This window comes from Hyperolius riggenbachi, chromosome 9, assembly GCF_040937935.1.
Source record: "Hyperolius riggenbachi isolate aHypRig1 chromosome 9, aHypRig1.pri, whole genome shotgun sequence".
In the NCBI taxonomy this organism is placed as follows: domain Eukaryota; kingdom Metazoa; phylum Chordata; class Amphibia; order Anura; family Hyperoliidae; genus Hyperolius; species Hyperolius riggenbachi.
Window position 1 is genome coordinate 276,783,676 of NC_090654.1, and position 19,008 is coordinate 276,802,683.

General features: G+C 44.6%; 1 protein-coding gene across 5 annotated transcripts in view; it reads right to left on the reverse strand.

Moving 5' to 3' along the window:
- The window catches only part of TRAF3 (TNF receptor associated factor 3), a 208,500-nt gene that overhangs the window by 26,232 nt on the left and 163,260 nt on the right, over positions 1-19,008 (reverse strand). For 4 of the 5 annotated variants that reach the window (XM_068254623.1, XM_068254620.1, XM_068254622.1 and 1 more), the window contains exons 2-4: positions 11,640-11,898; positions 11,334-11,385; positions 552-656 (exon numbers count right to left, since the gene is read on the reverse strand). In XM_068254623.1, coding sequence (XP_068110724.1) covers positions 552-656; positions 11,334-11,385; positions 11,640-11,881 — 399 coding nt within the window. In that variant the 5' untranslated portion in view covers positions 11,882-11,898. Of the gene's footprint in view, positions 1-551; positions 657-11,333; positions 11,386-11,639; positions 11,899-16,379; positions 16,408-19,008 lie in introns of those variants that run through there. The other variant, XM_068254624.1, reaches the window with a different exon arrangement.

Below are 19,008 nucleotides of genomic sequence, written 5' to 3' on the forward strand. Positions count from 1 at the left end.
CCTGCTGAGGACAAAGGGTGCGTGCTCTTCTGGGTGAGGGTGCCTGACAGCTGTTTTGTGGCCTTGTTGCTTCTTCAGAGGCAGTTTTGACTCTGAAGAAGCGACAAGGTCATGAAACAGCTGTCAGGCACCCTCTCAAACCCCGCCCCCTTCCACTGTATAAACCCACACCGCAACGAAGGGCTTTTAAGGGGGCAGTGCCTTGATTTTCTCTCCGTTGCTGCCTAATGCATGCGTTCAGCAGTAATGCACTGCATGGATGCAGTACGTTACCATGCCGTAACCCGTTATACCACGACGTGAACATAGCATAGGTGGTACACTGCACTGCGGTAAGCCGCATCACAAAGCGGCCGTTACACCGCAACGCACCACTGTGAACAGAGCCTAAGGGTTAAACGTTGTTTCATGGTTTAGCTTTCTCTGGTCTGCCAGTAGTTTTTAGTGCTGAACTCTCTCAGACGACTGCTGTGCGGCAGCACCGCTTTGAAGCCTAAAGATCCACAGCCCCGCCCCACATACGTCAATCACAGTGGAGATTTAGGCCTTACCAGCAGATTCCCCAGCGTGATCTGTTCCTTGCAACCCCGGCTCTCATTCCTGCAGTACATCTGAAGGGCAAGAACCTCCCGGCGGCAGCAGTTGTCCTTAAACACCTGAAATTCAAGAGAACCGTTAAGAGTGAGCAGAATTGATTTACATTTAATAATCCGTAGAGCTGCTGTGAGGAGCTTATCGCTGAGGGGGGTCCACGCAGCCGGCTCTCTGCCCACCTAGAACTAATTCACTTAAGGGAAATTGAGGATTCGTTTAGAAAAGCGTGTCCCAGTAGCGAGGCCTGTTTATGAGATTTCCGAGAAAAGAACAAATGAAAATGAATATTTCCTATAAGTTATTAAAAAGAGGTCAGAAAGACCGATTCCTAGAGAACTAACAAACCGGAACGGACCATCATTTCCAGGGATGGTAAATACCGAATCTAACGCATCGCAAAACATCATCCTTGTGTATGAAGCGATAGAGAAACTAACTAGTTCACCACTGAGGCGTTTTCCCCCGTACAGACCAAAGCAATTTTCACATTTCGGCGCTCTTCCCTTTCATTCCCCAATAGCTTTATCACTACTTATCACCAGGAAATGATCTATATCTTGTTTTTTTCACCACCAAATAGACTTTCTTTGGGTGGTACGTTTTGCTGAAAATGTGTTTTATTCTAAATGCATCTTTAACAGGAATAATACAATTTTTTTAAAAAAAATAATCTATTATTTCTTAGTTTTCATCCATTATACTTTTCAAATAAAACGTGCTACTGAAGATAAAACACACACATTTTATTTGCCCGTTTGCTACAGCTATTACATCATTTAAATTATGATCCCTTGTAAGATGTATGGCAACAATATTTTATTTGGAAATAAAAGGTATATTTTTGGAGTTTTGTGTCCGTCACTAATTACAAGCCCTAATTTGCAAAAATAATAGTAATATACCTCATGACATACATATTAAAAAAAAAGTTGAGTTTCATTGATGCCAGTGATCATTGATCACAGGCACGTTGATCGGTGACTGATCAGTGTATTACTACACTCCCGCAGGGGGAGGTCATGCGTATTTGTGAATTAGAAGACAACGAGTAGTTACACCCCTGGAATGGGAACAGTCTTCCCGCGGGATGTGGTATACCGCTGCATTCAAGGCTAGTGGTTAAAGAGGAACGTTACCAAAACACAGTAGTAGGGGTAAAAAAAAAAAATCAATACATTTCAAAGTGAGACGTTAAAAAACAGAAAGTAGATCAAGGAATAGTTGAATCTAGCTATGTAATTCGACATATTATTTCATCCACCCTGAGCCAGGTGGTCATCTATACTACTGGCAGAAAAGAAACAAAGCAGACAGCACCAACTACCATCTATCTTTAACCCCTCCCCCCCCCCCCCCCCCCCCACACACACACACACAATGTGATCAGCTATATAGGTTTTTTTGTTTTGTTTTGCATGCACAGAGAGGTATACAGTACTAATGGCTTGGAAGTCGGAAACAGCAGATATTTCTAAGAATGCAACAAGCTTCACAGACTGCAAACTGTCAGGACCATGGCCCTTACATCACACTGTGGGAGGGGGTTCACCCCAATATCAGACCCCCCCGATTATCTATTAGAGAAAAGGTAAAGATTTCTCATGAGAAAGGGTGTATCAACTACTGACTGGGATGAATTTCAATCCTGGCTTAATGTTCCTCTTTAAAGTAGAACTCTGTTGCAGCAATGGGGCAGTGCGGCTCCCAAGTGAGTGAACAGACTCTTACATGTAAGGAGACTCGGCAATGGTCGTCCACAAACTGCTCTCCACAAGTTCAGTCAGAGCTAGCCCAAAAGTTTTTGTTTGACCTTTAGTTTACCTCTAGGTTGACACCAGTGGGTTTTTGACATGACTTTGCATTCTGTCCCCTCCGCAGTCTCTACTACTGAGAAATGCTTACAATGCAGCCAACTTCCTGAGGGTTGTCAGGCGATGTGATCATTTTCCCAGACATGTCAAAGGAGACCACTGACTCTCTAATGCATTTTGCGCATCGACATGTATCCAGACACCCATACGTCTGAGTAAATGGTGATGTGCAAAACGTATCAGAGACTTGGTGATCTTAGTCACCCATTTTCCCTAATTATTACACTGGCCATTATTCAATTCACATTTTCTTCTAGATGATATTTTCACACCTAATTACTAAAGTGCCTATTAAGCCCCCAGCAAGCAAGAAGAACACTCAGAATACTTTGGCAGGACTTTTTTGCCAACTTTTTGTTAGTTTTTCAGTTGTAGACGTAGAGCGCTGAAAAGTTATTTTAAAGCGGAATATAATCCATATATATATTGGATATATTGGAATATATTTCTTCTTTGCTCTAAAAGATTATTTACAGCATATAATATACTAACACAATGGTTTTTTTTTATAGTAAAACAGCATTCCAAGGGTTACATCACAGGGCTGACTTTCTTCTGCGGGGAGAACCCGCATCTAAACTGCTGTTAAGCTTATCTTGTGTACACATTCTTTACTCGATACATTTATGGAAACATTCTCTGGCTGTGCTGGACTTCAGCTGATGAGTCCTGGGGTGAAACACAGGTCAGAAATCACTGCTGGCAGCATTCACAACAGAATGACAACAGTTATGAATAAAATGCACCAGCAGCTTTACAAATAAATTAACTGAACTTTGGGAAGTTATAATATCTAAATGAATAATAATACTTGTGCACAAAAGCAAATATGATAATTGTATGGGTTATAACAAGTAGGAAAACACATTTTTGTTGAAAATGTTGTCAGAGTTTTAAACCGCTTTAAAGAGACACTGAAGCGAAAAAAAAATTATGATATTATGATTTGTATGTGTAGTACAGCTAAGAAATAAAACAGTAAGATCAGATACATCAGTCTAATTGTTTCCAGTACAGGAAGAGTTAAGAAACTCCAGTTGTTATCTCTATGCAAAAAAGCAATTAACCTCCCTGGCGGTTTATTTATTTTGCCAGGGAGGCTGCGGGAGGGTTTTTTTTAAATAAAAAAAAAAATATTTCATGCAGCCAACTGAAAGTTGGCTGCATGAAAGCCCACTAGAGGGCGCTCCTGAACCGTACTTTCGATCGCCTCCGGCGATCGAAAGTAACAAGATAGGCCGCAATGAGCGGCCTATCTTGTTTCGCTTTCCTCGAGCGGAGTGACGTCATGGACGTCAGTCGACGTCCTGACGTCAGAGCCGCCCGATCCAGCCCCTAGCGCCGGTCGGAACTGTTTGTTCCGGCTGCGCTGGGCTCGGGCGGCTGGGGGGACCCTCTTTCGCCGCTGCACGCGGCGGATCGCCGCGGAGCGGCGGCGATCGGGCAGCACACGCGGCTGGCAAAGTGCCGGCTGCGTGTGCTGCTTTTTGCAGAATGAAAATCGGCCCAGCAGGGCCTGAGCGGCGACCTCCGGCGGCATACCCCGAGCTCAGCTCGGGATTACCGCCAAGGAGGTTAAGCTCTGCGACTTTCAAAGTCGTGGAGAGGGCTGTTATCTGACTTTTATGATCTCAAGTGTTATTGAATGATTTACTTTTTCTCTGCCAGAGGAGAGGTCATTAGTTCACAGACTGCTCTGAAAGAATAATTTTGAATGCTGAGTGTTGTGTAATCTGCACATATTATAGAATGATGCAATGTTAGAAAAAATACTATATACCTGAAAATAAAAATATGAGAATATTTTCTTTGCTGCTAAACTTCTAGTAATTATTCATAGTACACAACCAATTCATTATATCATATATATTTTTTTTCGCTTCAGTGTCTCTTTAAACATAAGGTGAAAAGATATCTTCTAGGGGAAAATGCAGAAGGGAAAGTGAATATTGAACAAGGATCACTGGTGTGTGTGTGTATATTACTGAGTATTTATATAGCGCCAACATACAGGATCTTCTCAAAAATTAGCATATTGTGATAAAGTTCATTAATGTCTGTAATGTACTGATAAACATTAGACTCATATATTTTAGATTCATTACACACAATTGAAGTAGTTCCAAGCCTTTTATTGTTTTAATATTGATGATTTTGGCATACAGCTCATGAAAACTCAAAATTCCTATCTCAAAAAATTAGCATATTTCATCCGACCAATAAAATAAAAGTGTTTTTAAAACAAAAAAAGTCAACCTTCAAATAATGATGTTCAGTTATGCACTCAATACTTGGTGGTGAATCCTTTTGCAGAAATGACTGCTTCAATGCGGCGTGGCATGGAGGCAATCAGCCTGTGGCACTGCTCAGGTGTTATGGAGGCCCAGGATGCTTCGATAGCGGCCTTAAGCTCATCCAGAGTGTTGGGTCTTGCGTCTCTCAACTTTCTCTTCACAATATCCCACAGATTCTCTATGGGGTTCAGGTCAGGAGTGTTGGCAGGCCAATTGAGCACAGTAATACCATGGTCAGTAAACCATTTACCAGTGGTTTTGGCACTGTGAGCAGGTGCCAGGTCGTGCTGAAAAATGAAATCTTCATCTCCATAAAGCTTTTCAGCAGGTGGAAGCATGAACCCACTTTTGAACCAGAACCAGCGGCAGAGGCGCCTGACCTGGGCTACAGAGAAGCAGCACTGGACTGTTGCTCAGTGGTCCAAAGTACTTTTTTCGGATGAAAGCAACTTTTACATGTCATTCAGAAATCAAGGTGCCAGAGTCTGGAGGAAGACTAGGGAGAAGGAAATGCCAAAATGCCTGAAGTCCAGTGTCAAGTACCCACAGTCAGTGATGGTCTGGGGTGCCCTGTCAGCAGCTGGTGTTGGTCCACTGTGTTTTATCAAGGGCAGGGTCAATGCAGCTAGCTATCAGGAGATTTTGGAGCACTTCATGCTTCCATCTACTGAAAAGCTTTATGGAAATGAGGATTTCATTTTTCAGCATGACCTGGCACCTGCTCACAGTGCCAAAACCACTAGTAAGTGGTTTACTGACCATGGTATTACTGTGCTCAATTGGCCTGCCAACTCTCCTGACCTGAACCCCATAGAGAATCTGTGGGATATTGTGAAGAGAAAGTTGAGAGATGCAAGCGGAGCAGTGCTTTTCAGCGCTGCTAGATTTGGGCGCAGCCAGCGCCGCCATAGACTGTAATGGGAATCAGTCTATAGCGGCGCTCAGTGAGTAACGTCGGCTCCGTTAGAAGACAGAGCCGAAGTTGCTTAAAAAACACAATAATTCGGCCTCCAGCAATCGCTGGAAGCCGAATTATTTAATTCCCCCACTATCCATGCCGGCCTGGAAGGGGAATAGTAATTAAATCGTCCCGGACTTGTGCAGAAGCAGGATCAGCCATATAGCGCTGTATCCTGCGCCTAAGTCTACCGGCGCCGATTTCAAATGTACTCGATGCAAGACCCAACATTCTGGATGACCGTAAGGCCGCTATCGAAGCATCCTGGGCCTCCATAACACCTGAGCAGTGCCACAGGCTGATTGCCTCCATGCCACGCCGCATTGAAGCAGTCATTTCTGCAAAAGGATTCCCAACCAAGTATTGAGTGCATAACTGAACATAATTATTTAAAGGTTGATTTTTTTTGTTTTGAAAACACTTTTATTTTATTGGTCGGATGAAATATGCTCATTTTTTGAGATAGGAATTTTGGGTTTTCATGAGCTGTATGCCAAAATCATCAATATTAAAACAATAAAAGGCTTGGAACTACTTTGGTTGTGTGTAATGAATCTAAAATATATGAAAGTCTAATGTTTATCAGTACATAACAGAAAATAATGAACTTTATCACAATATGCTAATTTTTTGAGAAGATCCTGTATTCCGCAGCGCTGTACAGAGTACATGGTCTTGTAACTAACTGCCTCTCAGAGGGGCTCACAATGTAATCCCTCCCATAGTCACGTCTATGTATGTATCGTGTAGTGTATGTATCATTGTCTGGTGCCAATTTTAGAGAGAAGCCAATTAACTTATCTGTACCTTTGGGATGTGGGAGGAAACCGCAGTGCATGGAGAAAACCCACACAGACACAGGAAATGCATACAAACTCCATGCAGATAGTGTCCTGGCTGGGATTCAAACCAGGGGACCAAGCCCTGCAAGGTTAGAGTGCTAATCACCGCCATGCTATATCTTAGCACTACATCTTTCTCCGCTCACAGGCAGCGCAGGAAGTTCTGTCTTCGGACACTTCGAGAGATACGGCTAAACTTCCACACTGACCTTCCACGCAATGATATCTGACTCCGGCCTGTTCTGAGGTTAAGGTCTCCATAGACATAACTCTACGCAGCCCAAGGAGTTAAGACGAGATTTCAACAGAAATATCCTGTAAATACGCATCCTGTTTCACACTTGGGACTTTCCAGGCCTTGTCAACACTGTTCATTTCAAAGAAACAATGCTGAAGATGTGACCTCTGTGTGGAAAGGCTGCCACCACACCCCGAGCTGCGTGCGTTCTCTGCCTCACGTATGTTGCCATGTCAGGCGTGGGGCACAATCTCATCGTGGTGGAACGGTGGACAACTTTGGCATGGGAGGTTGTTTCCCGCCCACAATGAATCAACCAGCACCAGAACCTGAACTCCAAGTTCCTGAATAAGACATTTTGGGTTTGATTCATATTGTGCAGTAGTGCGCACTATGCACATCTTACATAGGAGCGCTCGCTGGCGTTTAAGGAGGATGCCTTTCTTAGTTACACGCATTGCTTCCTTAGCAATGCGCATAACATTAACTGCGGGTGGCCCTGCTCCAGTGAACTATCGCTACCGCAATACTTCACTCGCGACTGCTACTGTGTTAATTTACATTGTTATGTAAACTAACACAGTAGCGGCCCCGAGTGAAGTATTGCAGATGATTTGTTGCTCCATTCATCAAGTTCTATAAATTCTTAAACCCCAGAAAGCACCCTTCCTCAGGGTGTAGCATAAAGAGATTTAGCTCACCAGACACCAGGGCTGTGGAGTCGGTACAAAAATTAATCCGACTCCAACTCAGACTCCTCAGTTTATGAAACCACCGACTCAGAATCCAGGTACCCAAAATGGCTCCGACTCCGACTCCTTAGTCTAATACTTATCAGGACTGTGGATTTGGTACAAAAATCATCTGACTCTGACTCCTCAGTTCATGAAACCACCGACTCCGACTCCAGGTACCCAAAATTGCTCCGACTCCGCAGCCCTGCCAGACACCACCTACGACCTCATTTCCCAGACTTCAGTTTTAAGCTCCACTTGGTCTTCAGGTTCCCAACCTCGAGCCTCTTTTGGAGCACATCCCATACCTCTTGTCCTAGAGCTAAGATATCAGCAATATCTGGATAGGTTGCCATGGACTCAGCACCACAGGTGTATGGAACCTGGGAATAAGGCCAGAGTCAAGCCTCAACTGGATTGCTCAAATGGTCCTGGACCAACCAATATAGAAGAAAGAGGCGGCACGCCACTGGCTGCAAATAATGCTTGAATTGTGGAACAATACATGTTACAGACTCGCAGGTCCTTCATTAGGTCCTCCATCAGATGCACCTGATGAAGGACCTGTAAGTCTGTAACATGTAGCGTTTCTGTTACACAATATGTGGCCTATTTCTTAGGACCAGCCTTGTATTTCCAAGATTCTAGTTAAAAGTTGGTTCCTCCTGCTTTATTAGTTCCTTCACCTGCTTTCCTGTTGACAAACCCCAGATTGAGGTCTCCTTCATCTAAGATTCCTAGATCCCATTTTCCTCCATCATTTTTCTTGTTTCTTTTTCAGCTTCTATTGCTTCTCAACCGATGGTAGCAGCTGTTGCTTCCTAATCTTCTATGCATTTCCCGTTCTTCTTATTCCCTTCCACTTTTCTAATTGTCCCCTTCCTGCCTAGTTTTCATCCATATAACCGCCCTCTCCCCCACCCATAAGTCTTCCACTCTACAGTATTAGCCGTGCAGACCAGCAGTGATGGAAGAGTTAACGTTTGCCATGTAATTATACATCTGTGCTCAGAGACCGAATGAGCAGCAATTTTCCATCCAATTCCTCCCACGGAGGCGCCAGTCACCAACTCCACTCTACCAAACAGGGAATAAATGACACCCAGGCTCTACAACCAACACATCTACAGAAATGACTGACAGAAGATGAACCTCATATCCTCAGGTGTTCATCAACCTCGACTCTCCTACAGGTCATCAGGAAAATGCTTCTCTGGCGGTGAAACAAAACACGCCATGCTTCTCTCAAAAGGAGTGATGACATCTCTTGCAGAAATAAGCAATGACATAACCAGCTGCCAAACAGAAGTTTTATTTCACAGGTTCGATGTCACTTGTTTCTAACACAGATGATGGAGGAGAGGGGGGGGGCGAGAGGAGAGAGATACAGACAGTGGAAGAGGGAAGAGGATGCAAGGTGGAGAAGAAGTGAATGAGAAGGAAAGATGAAGGAGAGAAAAATGTGGGAGTGAGAGAGAGAGAAAGCAGAAGCGGATAGAGAAAAACAGAGAGGAGAGAGAGAGAAAATCTATAAGAAAGAGAGAGAAAGAGATAAAAGGCTAAAGCAGAGGAGAGGAAGACAGGGATGTTGAGGGAGAAGAGGAGAGAATAAAGAGTAAAGAGAAGGAGGAGAAAGAGTGAAGAGGGAGTAGAGGAAGGATGTATAAGAGTGGGAGAGTGAAGATGGAAGAGGGAGAAGAAGGTAGAGGGAGTAGAGGGAAGGAGAGAGCAGAGGGGAGAGGGAGTAGAGGGAGGAGGGAGAAGAGGACAGAGGAAGTAGATGGGGAGAGAGCAGAGGCTAGAGGGAGAAGGAGGTAGAGGGAGTAGAGGGGCAGAGAGCAGAGGGAGTAGAGGGGGAGGGAGAAGAGGGTAGAGGGAGTAGAGGGGAGGAGAGAGCAGAGGGGAGAGGGAGTGGAGAGAGGCTAGAGGGAGAAGAAGGAAGAAGACGGTAGAGGGAGTAGAGGGGCAAAGAGCAGAGGGGAGAGGGAGGAGAGAGAAGAGGTCAGCGGGAGTAGAGGGGGAGGGAGAAGAGGGGAGAGGGAGTAGAGGAGGAGGAGGGAAAAGAGGGGAGAGGGAAAAGAGGTGGGAGGGAGCATGGGGGAGATGGAGTAGAGGGGGAGACAGCAAAGGGGAGAGGAATCAAAGCAGAGAGGAAGCTGAGGGGAGAGAGGGAGAGGGAGCGGGGAAGAGGCAGCAGAGGGGCAGGGAGAAGAGGTAGAGGAAGCAGAGGAAGAGAAAGTGACATAGGTCATTTTTTATAATCAGACAAATTAAAAAAACAAAAAAAAAACCCAAAGTGCTCATTTTTTCTAGAGGCAGTAAGATGGAAGCGCTGTAAATGATGATCAAGATAACTGACTGCAGAGCCAGCACTCTCCACACTCGCTGCCCACAGAAAGAGAATTATGGATGGACCACCGAGGCTGAACAGATGAATGTGACATCCAAATAAGCAGGCGCAAGGCAAATGCACTAACTGCGGCAGAGATCACAACCGCCAACTCTCTCCGTTCGCTCCGCCTCCAGGTCAGGCTAAGAACGCCACAAAACGGCCAGCCAGCTCTCCACTTTACCGGGTCACGCGGGATCGCGGACCATTAACCGAGAGATACGCACACAGCCAGCGGATCATTAATTACAGCCATAGATTAACTCCGCTCGGAATACAGCTGCAGCAAAACACGACATTTAAAGGTAGCCTGAGCCGAGAGCTGACATTTTCATCCTCCATGAAAGATCCCCAGGACCACGAGGATCGACATATTTATAGTTTTCAGCAATGCCCGAGTCTCAGAATTAGGAAATTTGGGAACCTGGGGCTAATGAACTATTTGGGCCCCCTAATGCAAAATCGGGTGCCAAAGAAGAAATATTTTTAATTGGAGCGCCGTCCCGTATAAGCTAAATTTTTTTGTTTTGATAATTTGTAAATTAACCTTCTTAACTTGGTATATCATTTGAAATTCATTTTGATAGTTATAATTTCGTAAATTATTGCTTCTTGTTTTAGCGGTAGCTGCAGCAGAGAAAGGGGGTTTTAGGGTTACGCTCAACCGGTGGAGGGAGGGTGTCTTAGGGCCCTTTTACACTTAATCAGTTGGTATGCGTTAGTACGAGTTTTTTCCCTAGCAGTGCATTGTGAAAAAGATATCAGTTAAAACGCGTTAAGTGGGAACTGCGCCTATAGGAAAACATGGGCATTACTTTGAAAATCAGTTTTCATGCAGTAATAACTGAGATCAATTAAGTGTAAAGGGGGCATTAGGGTTAGGCACCACCAAGGGGGGGGGGGGGGTTAGGCAACACCAGGGGGGGTTCTTAGGGTTAGGCATCGGTAGAGGGAGGGTTCTGTGTGAGAGTAGGGCTAGGTTTAGTTGGAGTAAAATATTGGTAATATTTAACAATGTGTTACTATGCTTATTACGATTGTACATATATTTTTGTTTTCATTGTTATAGACAATATTTTGAGATTTTAATAGACAAAGAAACAATCAAAATATTGTTATAAAATTTCGGCTATAATCGCACCCTTTTTTCCTGGCGCCTTTATTTGATGTAAGCCTGAGTCATTCGTGGAGCGGGCATCCAGCTTATGGAATGTATTACAGCATACAGCATACTTTCGACCAATCTGGCCCACAGAGCCACCAAATTAGGTACATAAGTGGTGTTCCCACTTTGTTTATGCTTGGCCCATTTGCAGGTGTATATCGTGTTTAATTTAAATTATTTTAATCGGTTCAGGTTCACTTTCAACAAAACATCCCATTCCGATCTACAAACTGTATTCAGCTTCTTACCTTATCTTTAATAATTATTTCTTCACAAGCTGAGCACAGTGGACTTGACGAGCTGTAAATTAAAAACAAACAGTAAGTGTCGGGAGAAAAAAAAATGTTATGGAACAAATACCAGAAATTTATAAGGGAGAGGAGGCCACTAGGCATTAAGGTTGGACCACGACCTGGTCCCAGAGTTCAATTTCGACCCACTTTGTACTTAAGTTTGACACCCCTGGTCTAAAGTTACCCATACACTATACAATGTTTTGACTAATTAGACAGGAAGTAGGGCTTTACACCCCCCTAGTGGCAGGAGGACCTCACCTTAGTAATGCGTTCATACACGTCTCACAGTAGCGGTGGCCACATTCTGTCTGGCGGGGGTTGCAGAGGACTAGGCGGCACTTCTCACACTTGTATTTCTCCTCCACATACTTGAGGAACTTCTCCTGGTAGCCGCCCTGTTCCGGCACGTAGATGGTGGTGGCCAGGCTGCGGTCAGGGTTGGCGCGCTGCTGTAGTGTTTGTGAAGACACGAGTGGCTCGGTCCTTTTGCCTGCATCCATGATATTATGGCTAAGCTCTGCAAAGGGAGAAAACACAGGGGCCATTAGAACGACAGGAAGACGTGTGTGCGGCCATATCTGAGCCGGCTATACAACACAGAGGAGGAACAGGGCTGTGGAGTCGGCGGCAAGGAGTCTGAGCAATTTTTGGGTACCTGGAGTAGGAATCGGTGGTGTTATAAACTGAGGGGTCGGAATCGGATGGTTTTTGTACCATTTCCTTTGCCCTGATAGGGTTGTATCAAAGTTGAGGAATCTGAACAACTTTTGGGTACCTGGAGTCGGTGGTTTTTATAAACTGAGGGGTTGGAGTCCGATGACTTTTTGGGTATCTGGAGTCGGAGGTTTCATAAACCAGGGAGTTGGATGATTTTTGTACAGACTCCACAGCCCAGGTAAGTGACAGATGGCTCACATCAGCAGGGGGAATATCAGAAGAGATGCAGCTAAAGGTGGCCACTAACGGTCCAATTTCTAGCAAAAAATCGTTCGAACGATCAGAAATTCTGATCGGACGAAAAATCGTTCACTACACCATCAACTAACCAATCATTGCTTCCTATCTATCATGACCAACAAGAAAATCCAAATTTTGGTTAGACGAAAATTCAATCGGACGATTGTTTTTATAAATCAGTCATTATCGATGTGCCCATCAACTGAGATTATTTACAACCAATCCGATCAGAATTTCTGATCGCTGGAACGATTTTTCGCTAGAAATTGGACCATTAGAGGCCAGTTTAATGTAACCACTTAAAGACCAGGGGATATTCCAGTGATCGGCGCTGCGTGGGCTCTCCAGCCCGCAGCACAGATCAGTATTATGCCAGGGCGATCAGACTTCCCCCCTTTTTTCCCCACTAGGGGGATGTCCTGCTGGGGGGGGGGGGGTCTGATCGCTGCCGGCTATTATTGATTTGCGGGGGGGGGGGCTCCTCAAAGCCCCCTCCGCAGCGTTTTCCGGCCTCACCTCAGTTCCCTCCCTCCCTCTCTCTTCCCCTCTGAGCGGCGCAGGACGGATATCCGTCCTGCGCCTGATAGGATAGGCTTCTGCCTATCAGATGCCGGCGATCCCCGGCCAATCCCCGGCCAATCAGAGGCCGGGGATCGCCGGTCTACGTCACGGCGCTGCTGCGCAGCAGCGCCATATGATGTAAACAGCGGGGATTTCTTTCCCGCGTGTTTACATTATGCGCGCGAGCCGCGATCGGCGGCTCGCAGTCTGTTCACGGAGACAGTCGCCATGAACTGGCATGGAAAGACCACTCGATCGAGTGGCCGTTTCCATGCTATACCACTAACGACCCGCCGACGCCTATCGGCGTTAGGCGGTTGTTAAGTGGTTAAATCGAAAACTATTACATTTATTAGGCATTAAAAAAAGTTTGTTTTAAATATTATTTTTTTCATAAAAAACAACTTTACCAAAAGATACTATGTTTGGGGGTGTGAGGTTAAAAAATGGATTATTGAATGTCGCGGTGTAATTCGTACATCATCTTTACCACTGGCAGACATGAAAACAAAAAAAAACAAAAAAAAACCACCACCAAATGCCATTATGCATAGATACACCCATTAATTATGTGATAAAAGGCTAAATGGGTATGTGTGTGTGCATGCGTGCGTATACACATACATATATACAGGTATATATATGCATAGAGGAAGATATTGCTTGCTTGTCAATTGGAAACAGCCGTCATTTCCCACAATGCAAAACAGGTTATTATACAGGAAACTGTCATGGCCGTAGCCCTGACTTCACAGCTGTCACCATGATCTAATAGAGAAATGGCAGCATCTCCCTCTGTGCATAGAACTCTCAGTAATGAACATTCCACAGAGCTGCCCCTGACAGGACTAAAGAGGTCGCCACCTGTGATAATCTTCAGAATGCAAATCAGGGTGAGGAAAGATTTTACAATGGGCAAATCCTAAATTTATAAATCATTATTGTAAAATTAAAAATAATATTAATATTTTCACTACAGTTCCTCTTTAAAAGTAATATGGCGGCCTCCATATCCCTCTCAGTTCAGTTGTCCTTTAACTGTGAAAAGATTCAATACAGGATGGAATAAATTGTAAAGTAGAAGAGTTACTTTGGGCTTCCCACACAGATCGCCATATACACGGATTTCCAAAGAGTCATTTTTAGGCACACCTCCTGCTATTACCCAGCCCATCGTCATGGCAAGGAGGAGGAGGCGGGGCAAGAGACAGCGGGACTTGATGAATGAACAGCGCCGGGGCGATTCTGTGTAAGCTAAAGGTAGCCATATACTGGTCGATTTGCCATCAGATTCGACCAACAGATAGATCCCTCTCTGATCGAATCTGATCAGAGAGGGATCGTATGGCTGCCTTTACTGCAAACAGATTGTGAACCAATTTCAGCCTGAAACCGTTCACAATCTGTGGTGGTGGTGCTGCCGCCGCTCCCCCGCTCACATTACCTGCTCCACCAGCGCGACTCCCCAGGTCTCTGCTGTCTTCTTCTCCGCTCTGGTCTGGTTTCCGGGTCCGGCAGGCTTCACTTCTTCCTGTCTGGGGGAAGTTTAAACAGTAGAGCGCCCTCTACTGTTTAAACTTCCTGCCGGGACAGGAAGTTCAGTGAAGCCAGCCGGAGACCAGACCAGAGCGGAGAAGAAGACAGCGGAGACCTGGGGAGTCGCGCTGGCGGAGCAGGTAATGTATTGCAGCTGTATTGCGTCGGTCGTCGGGCACTCGAACGCCGCTAGCGACGCACTCCCTACCCGCAGGCGATCAACGGTAATTTCCCGCACGGAGCGATCGACGGGACCGATCTATTTCGGGACGAAATAGATCGAAATTTAGCGTTAATGATTTGACAGCAGATTCGATCCCAGTGATCGAATCTGCTGTCGATCGGCGGGAAATCGGCCTAGTGTATAGCCAGCTTTACACTTCATTCTCAGAACTTGGCTCTGCTAAAACTCTTTATTTTGTCAGCGATACACGACCGCCTTCTACCCATCCATGGCGAGGCTGCGCATCACTCCACGTGTTTACAATTCCCCCTAATCAGGTCAGACGCCGCCGCCGTCGTAGTAAAAAGCCAAAACATAATGAAGTAAATGTGCAACACCACACCCCCTCCTTTCTGCTTTACACATTTATTTCCAGAGTAAGTGAGGCAGCAAAAATGAAGAGGTTTAAAACAGTCTGACTCACACCATACTGTACGAGTGGAGTAAAACGAATACACATAAAAGCGTGTGTAAGCGCAGAACGGTGCGTAGGAGGCGTCACTAAATGACTGCCAAGCATTATTTTCCCTCGACGGGGACGTAAAAAATGATATTTAACAAAAGACAACATTTGTAGGCAAAACATTAACGTCGCAGACGTAACCCTCTCACCTTCAAAGGACGCCAGGATGTGCGAAATGAAAGAATCCTCCCTAGTCAAATCAGTTCTTGTAATTAAACTTTGCATATTGTTTTCCCCTTGCCTATAATATGGCATGAAATACTTCAGAAAATGAAATGTCTCATATTACTAACAGTGTTCCGTACAGTACTGCACAAGAGGTCAGTGCTAGATAAATACATAACAATAATAATATGGTAGGACATTAGACTATGGTAGGATTAGATTGTGAGCTCCTCTGAGGACAGTCAGGGGCATGACTATGTGCTCTGTAAAGTGCTGCAGAAGATGGCAGTGCTGTATAAATACATAATATGGTAGGACAGACTATGACTATGGTAGGGATTAGATTGTGAGCTCCTCTGAGGGCAGTCAGTGACATGACTATGTACTCTGTAATGTGCTGCAGAAGATGTCAGTGCTGTATAAATGCATAATAATAATATGGTAGGACAGACTATGACTATGGTAGGGATTAGATTGTGAGCTCCTCTGAGGACAGTCAGGGACATGACTGTGTACTCTGTAATGTGCTGCAGAAGATGTCAGTGCTGTATAAATGCATAATAATAATATGGTAGGACAGACTATGACTATGGTAGGGATTAGATTGTGAGTTCCTCTGAGGGCAGTCAGTGACATGACTATGTACTCTGTAATGTGCTGCAGAAGATGTCAGTGCTGTATAAATGCATAATAATAATAATAATAATAATAATATGGTAGGACAGAATAGGACTATAGTAGGATTCGATTGAGAGCTCCTCTGAGGACATGACTACGTCCTCTGTAAAGTGTTGTAGAAGATGTCCATGCTATATACCGTAAATACATATAAATACATAATAGTCATATGTTAGAACATTAGACAATTACTATTATTTAGTATTTATATAGTGCCGACATCTTCCGCAGCATTGTACAGAGTATATATTGTCTTGTCACTTAACTGTCCCTCAGAGGTGCTCACAATCTAATCTCTTACCATATAGTAAAGGAAAATTTAAAAATAAATCCAACCAATTCAACGCAATCCAACCTGTAGGCCATGGCTTAGAAGAGGCAGATGGTACTGTGCCTTGCTCAAGGAGGAACTTACAATTTGCAGCTAAAGTTGAGGAATAGTGTTGGAAGCAGTCTTTTGTCCTCATGCAGAGCCCACCACGATGACCATGAAAACAGCTGGTCTTCATCAAAGTCTTTCACAAAGCAAAGATCTAGTAGGATGAACTATAAGGCCATTGGACCACGTAGAGAAGTTGGGGGGGTCGCAGGTTCGTCGTTTAAGGAAGCCATGCAGACCAGGTTTGGGGAGCTTCCAAAAACCTCCTTTTCCCAAGGAACGAAAATGTCAGAGGAACGACTTAAGGTCAGAGGCACATAAACCTTGTAGAGCTTCCAAAAGCCTACTTCTCCCAAGGAACGAAGAGGTCAGATAGTCAGTAGCACTATGCAGAGAAGTGACGCGCTGTTATCCATGGGCTACCGTCAAAGGGCATTTTTGTCTTCACCTTGTGGTCTTTCCTCTCGTGTGGAGAAGAAACAGATGGTGGGGAGATAATATCACAGCAGAAAGTTTGGTAAGTAGGGTGGATTCCCTTCACAAGAAGACACAGGAACTAGGTGGAGTATGGTAAGAAGGAGGAAAAAAAGAACCTGGATCTTCTTGTTGCACAAATCCAAAGTGAGGAATGGATTTGTGCAGCAGAACAACGCGCCATTGTGTGTCATGAGTGGGAAACAGAAAAACTAAACCTGTCATTAGCTGAGATGAAATCAATGAGCCCTTCCCTGCACAAAGCACAGGCCGTCTCGCACGTTCCGAGGGCTTTTCTAGGTAAATGTCCTGGAAGGAGCGGGGAAATCCCGACGCACGCTTTACACACAGGGTTTGGAAATCACACTAGGGCTGTGTTCCAAGAAGGGAAATTTCTACGCAGTTATCGGTGCAGGGAGGCTACTGCGTAGCTCAGGGCGTGTTCTGTAAAACGTACAAGGAATCCAAGCTTTGAGTTATTGAAGCTGAACATTATAACCAGAGGAAGGAAGGAATCTACGATTGTGTTCCAAATAGAAGACATGAGACCTGATTACACTAACTGCAGGTCATATTGCACTAAGGGACTGATCCAGAGCACAGGTGTATGAGCCACACCAAATCTCAGAGGTTCTCGCCACAGTACCAAATCTCAGAGGTTCTCGCCAGAGTACCAAATCTTAGTCAAATCTCAGTGACCCTCTCCAGAGTACCAAATCTCTGTGACCCTCTCTAGAATGCCAAATCTCAGTGACCCTCTCTAGAGTGCCAAATCTCAGTGACCCTCTCTAGAGTGCCAAATCTCTGTGACCCTCTCTAGAGTGCCAAATCTCAGTGACCCTCTCTAGAGTGCCAAATCTCTGTGACCCTCTCTAGAGTGCCAAATCTCTGTGACCCTCTCTAGAGTGCCAAATCTCAGTGACCCTCTCTAGAATGCCAAATCTCAGTGACCCTCTCTAGAGTTCCAAATATTAGTGACCCTCTCCAGAGTGTCAAATCTCAGTGACCCTCTCCAGAGTGTCAAATCTCAGTGACCCTCTCCAGAGTGTCAAATCTCAGTGACCCACTCCAGAGTGCCAAATCTTAGTGACCCTCTCCAGAGTACCAAATCTCAGTGACCCACTCCAGAGTACCAAATCTCAGTGACTCTCTCCTGAGTATTAGATCTCAACAATTCTTCCGCAGAGTACCAGATTTCAGCGATTCTCTGCAGAGTATTAGAGCTAAGTAATTCTCTACAGAACACCAAAATGTAGAGGTTCTCTATAGAATACCAAATCTCAGTGATTTTCTGAAGAGCACCAAGTCTCAGTTAATCTTTTTCAGTATTTTCGATATTCACATTCACCGCACATCTTAGGCAAGTCAATGGCATCTCATTTGACTTGCGTTGTGGAATTTTTGTGCAGAAAAAAGAAACACAGCCTACATGGATGCTTTTTTGGAACGGAAATGTGATTAGCCTACAATGTAAGTCGATGGAAAGGCAGAAAAATTGCATAAAAACGCGATCAAACAAAAAATTGCATTAAAAAAATAGCATATATGAAAAAAAGGCGGAAAAAGGCGGTGGAAAGTCAAATCCATATTTAATTTCTGCTGATTGGCTAGAATATGAATCCTGGTGTTTCCAGGAGCTGAAAAAGAACATTAGGTTACGTTGTAGTAAAATATTGTTAATTTACACCAATATTTTATTATGATAACTTACACTTAAGAACAAAGGATATTGGTAGATATTGATAGTTTTATTAACGGAAACAGCATCCATTTTTCCTCGGGCCCGTTTCATGCAGGCACTCTCTTGACCTTTATTGCGGTCTCGTCAGGATTTTCATCGTATCCTATTTTTGGAGGAAATCTCTGCAGGGATGCAATAGAGTGTTTTTTTTGACTGGGTCTCCATCAGGCTTTTATTGCTATCTTGTATTTACTACAACTTAATCTAACTCACACAGAACCCTCTCTTCCTGACACCTAACCCTAACACCCCCCCCCCCCAAATGTAACCTAACCCTACTTTCACACAGAACACTCCCTGACACCTAATACTAAAACCTCCCTTCCCGACACCTAACCCTCAAACTTAACTCAACCCTACTCACACAGATACCTCCCTGACGCCTAACCCTAAAGCCCCCTTCTTGACCCCTAAAACCCCCCTTCCTGACGCCTAACCCTAAATCCCCCC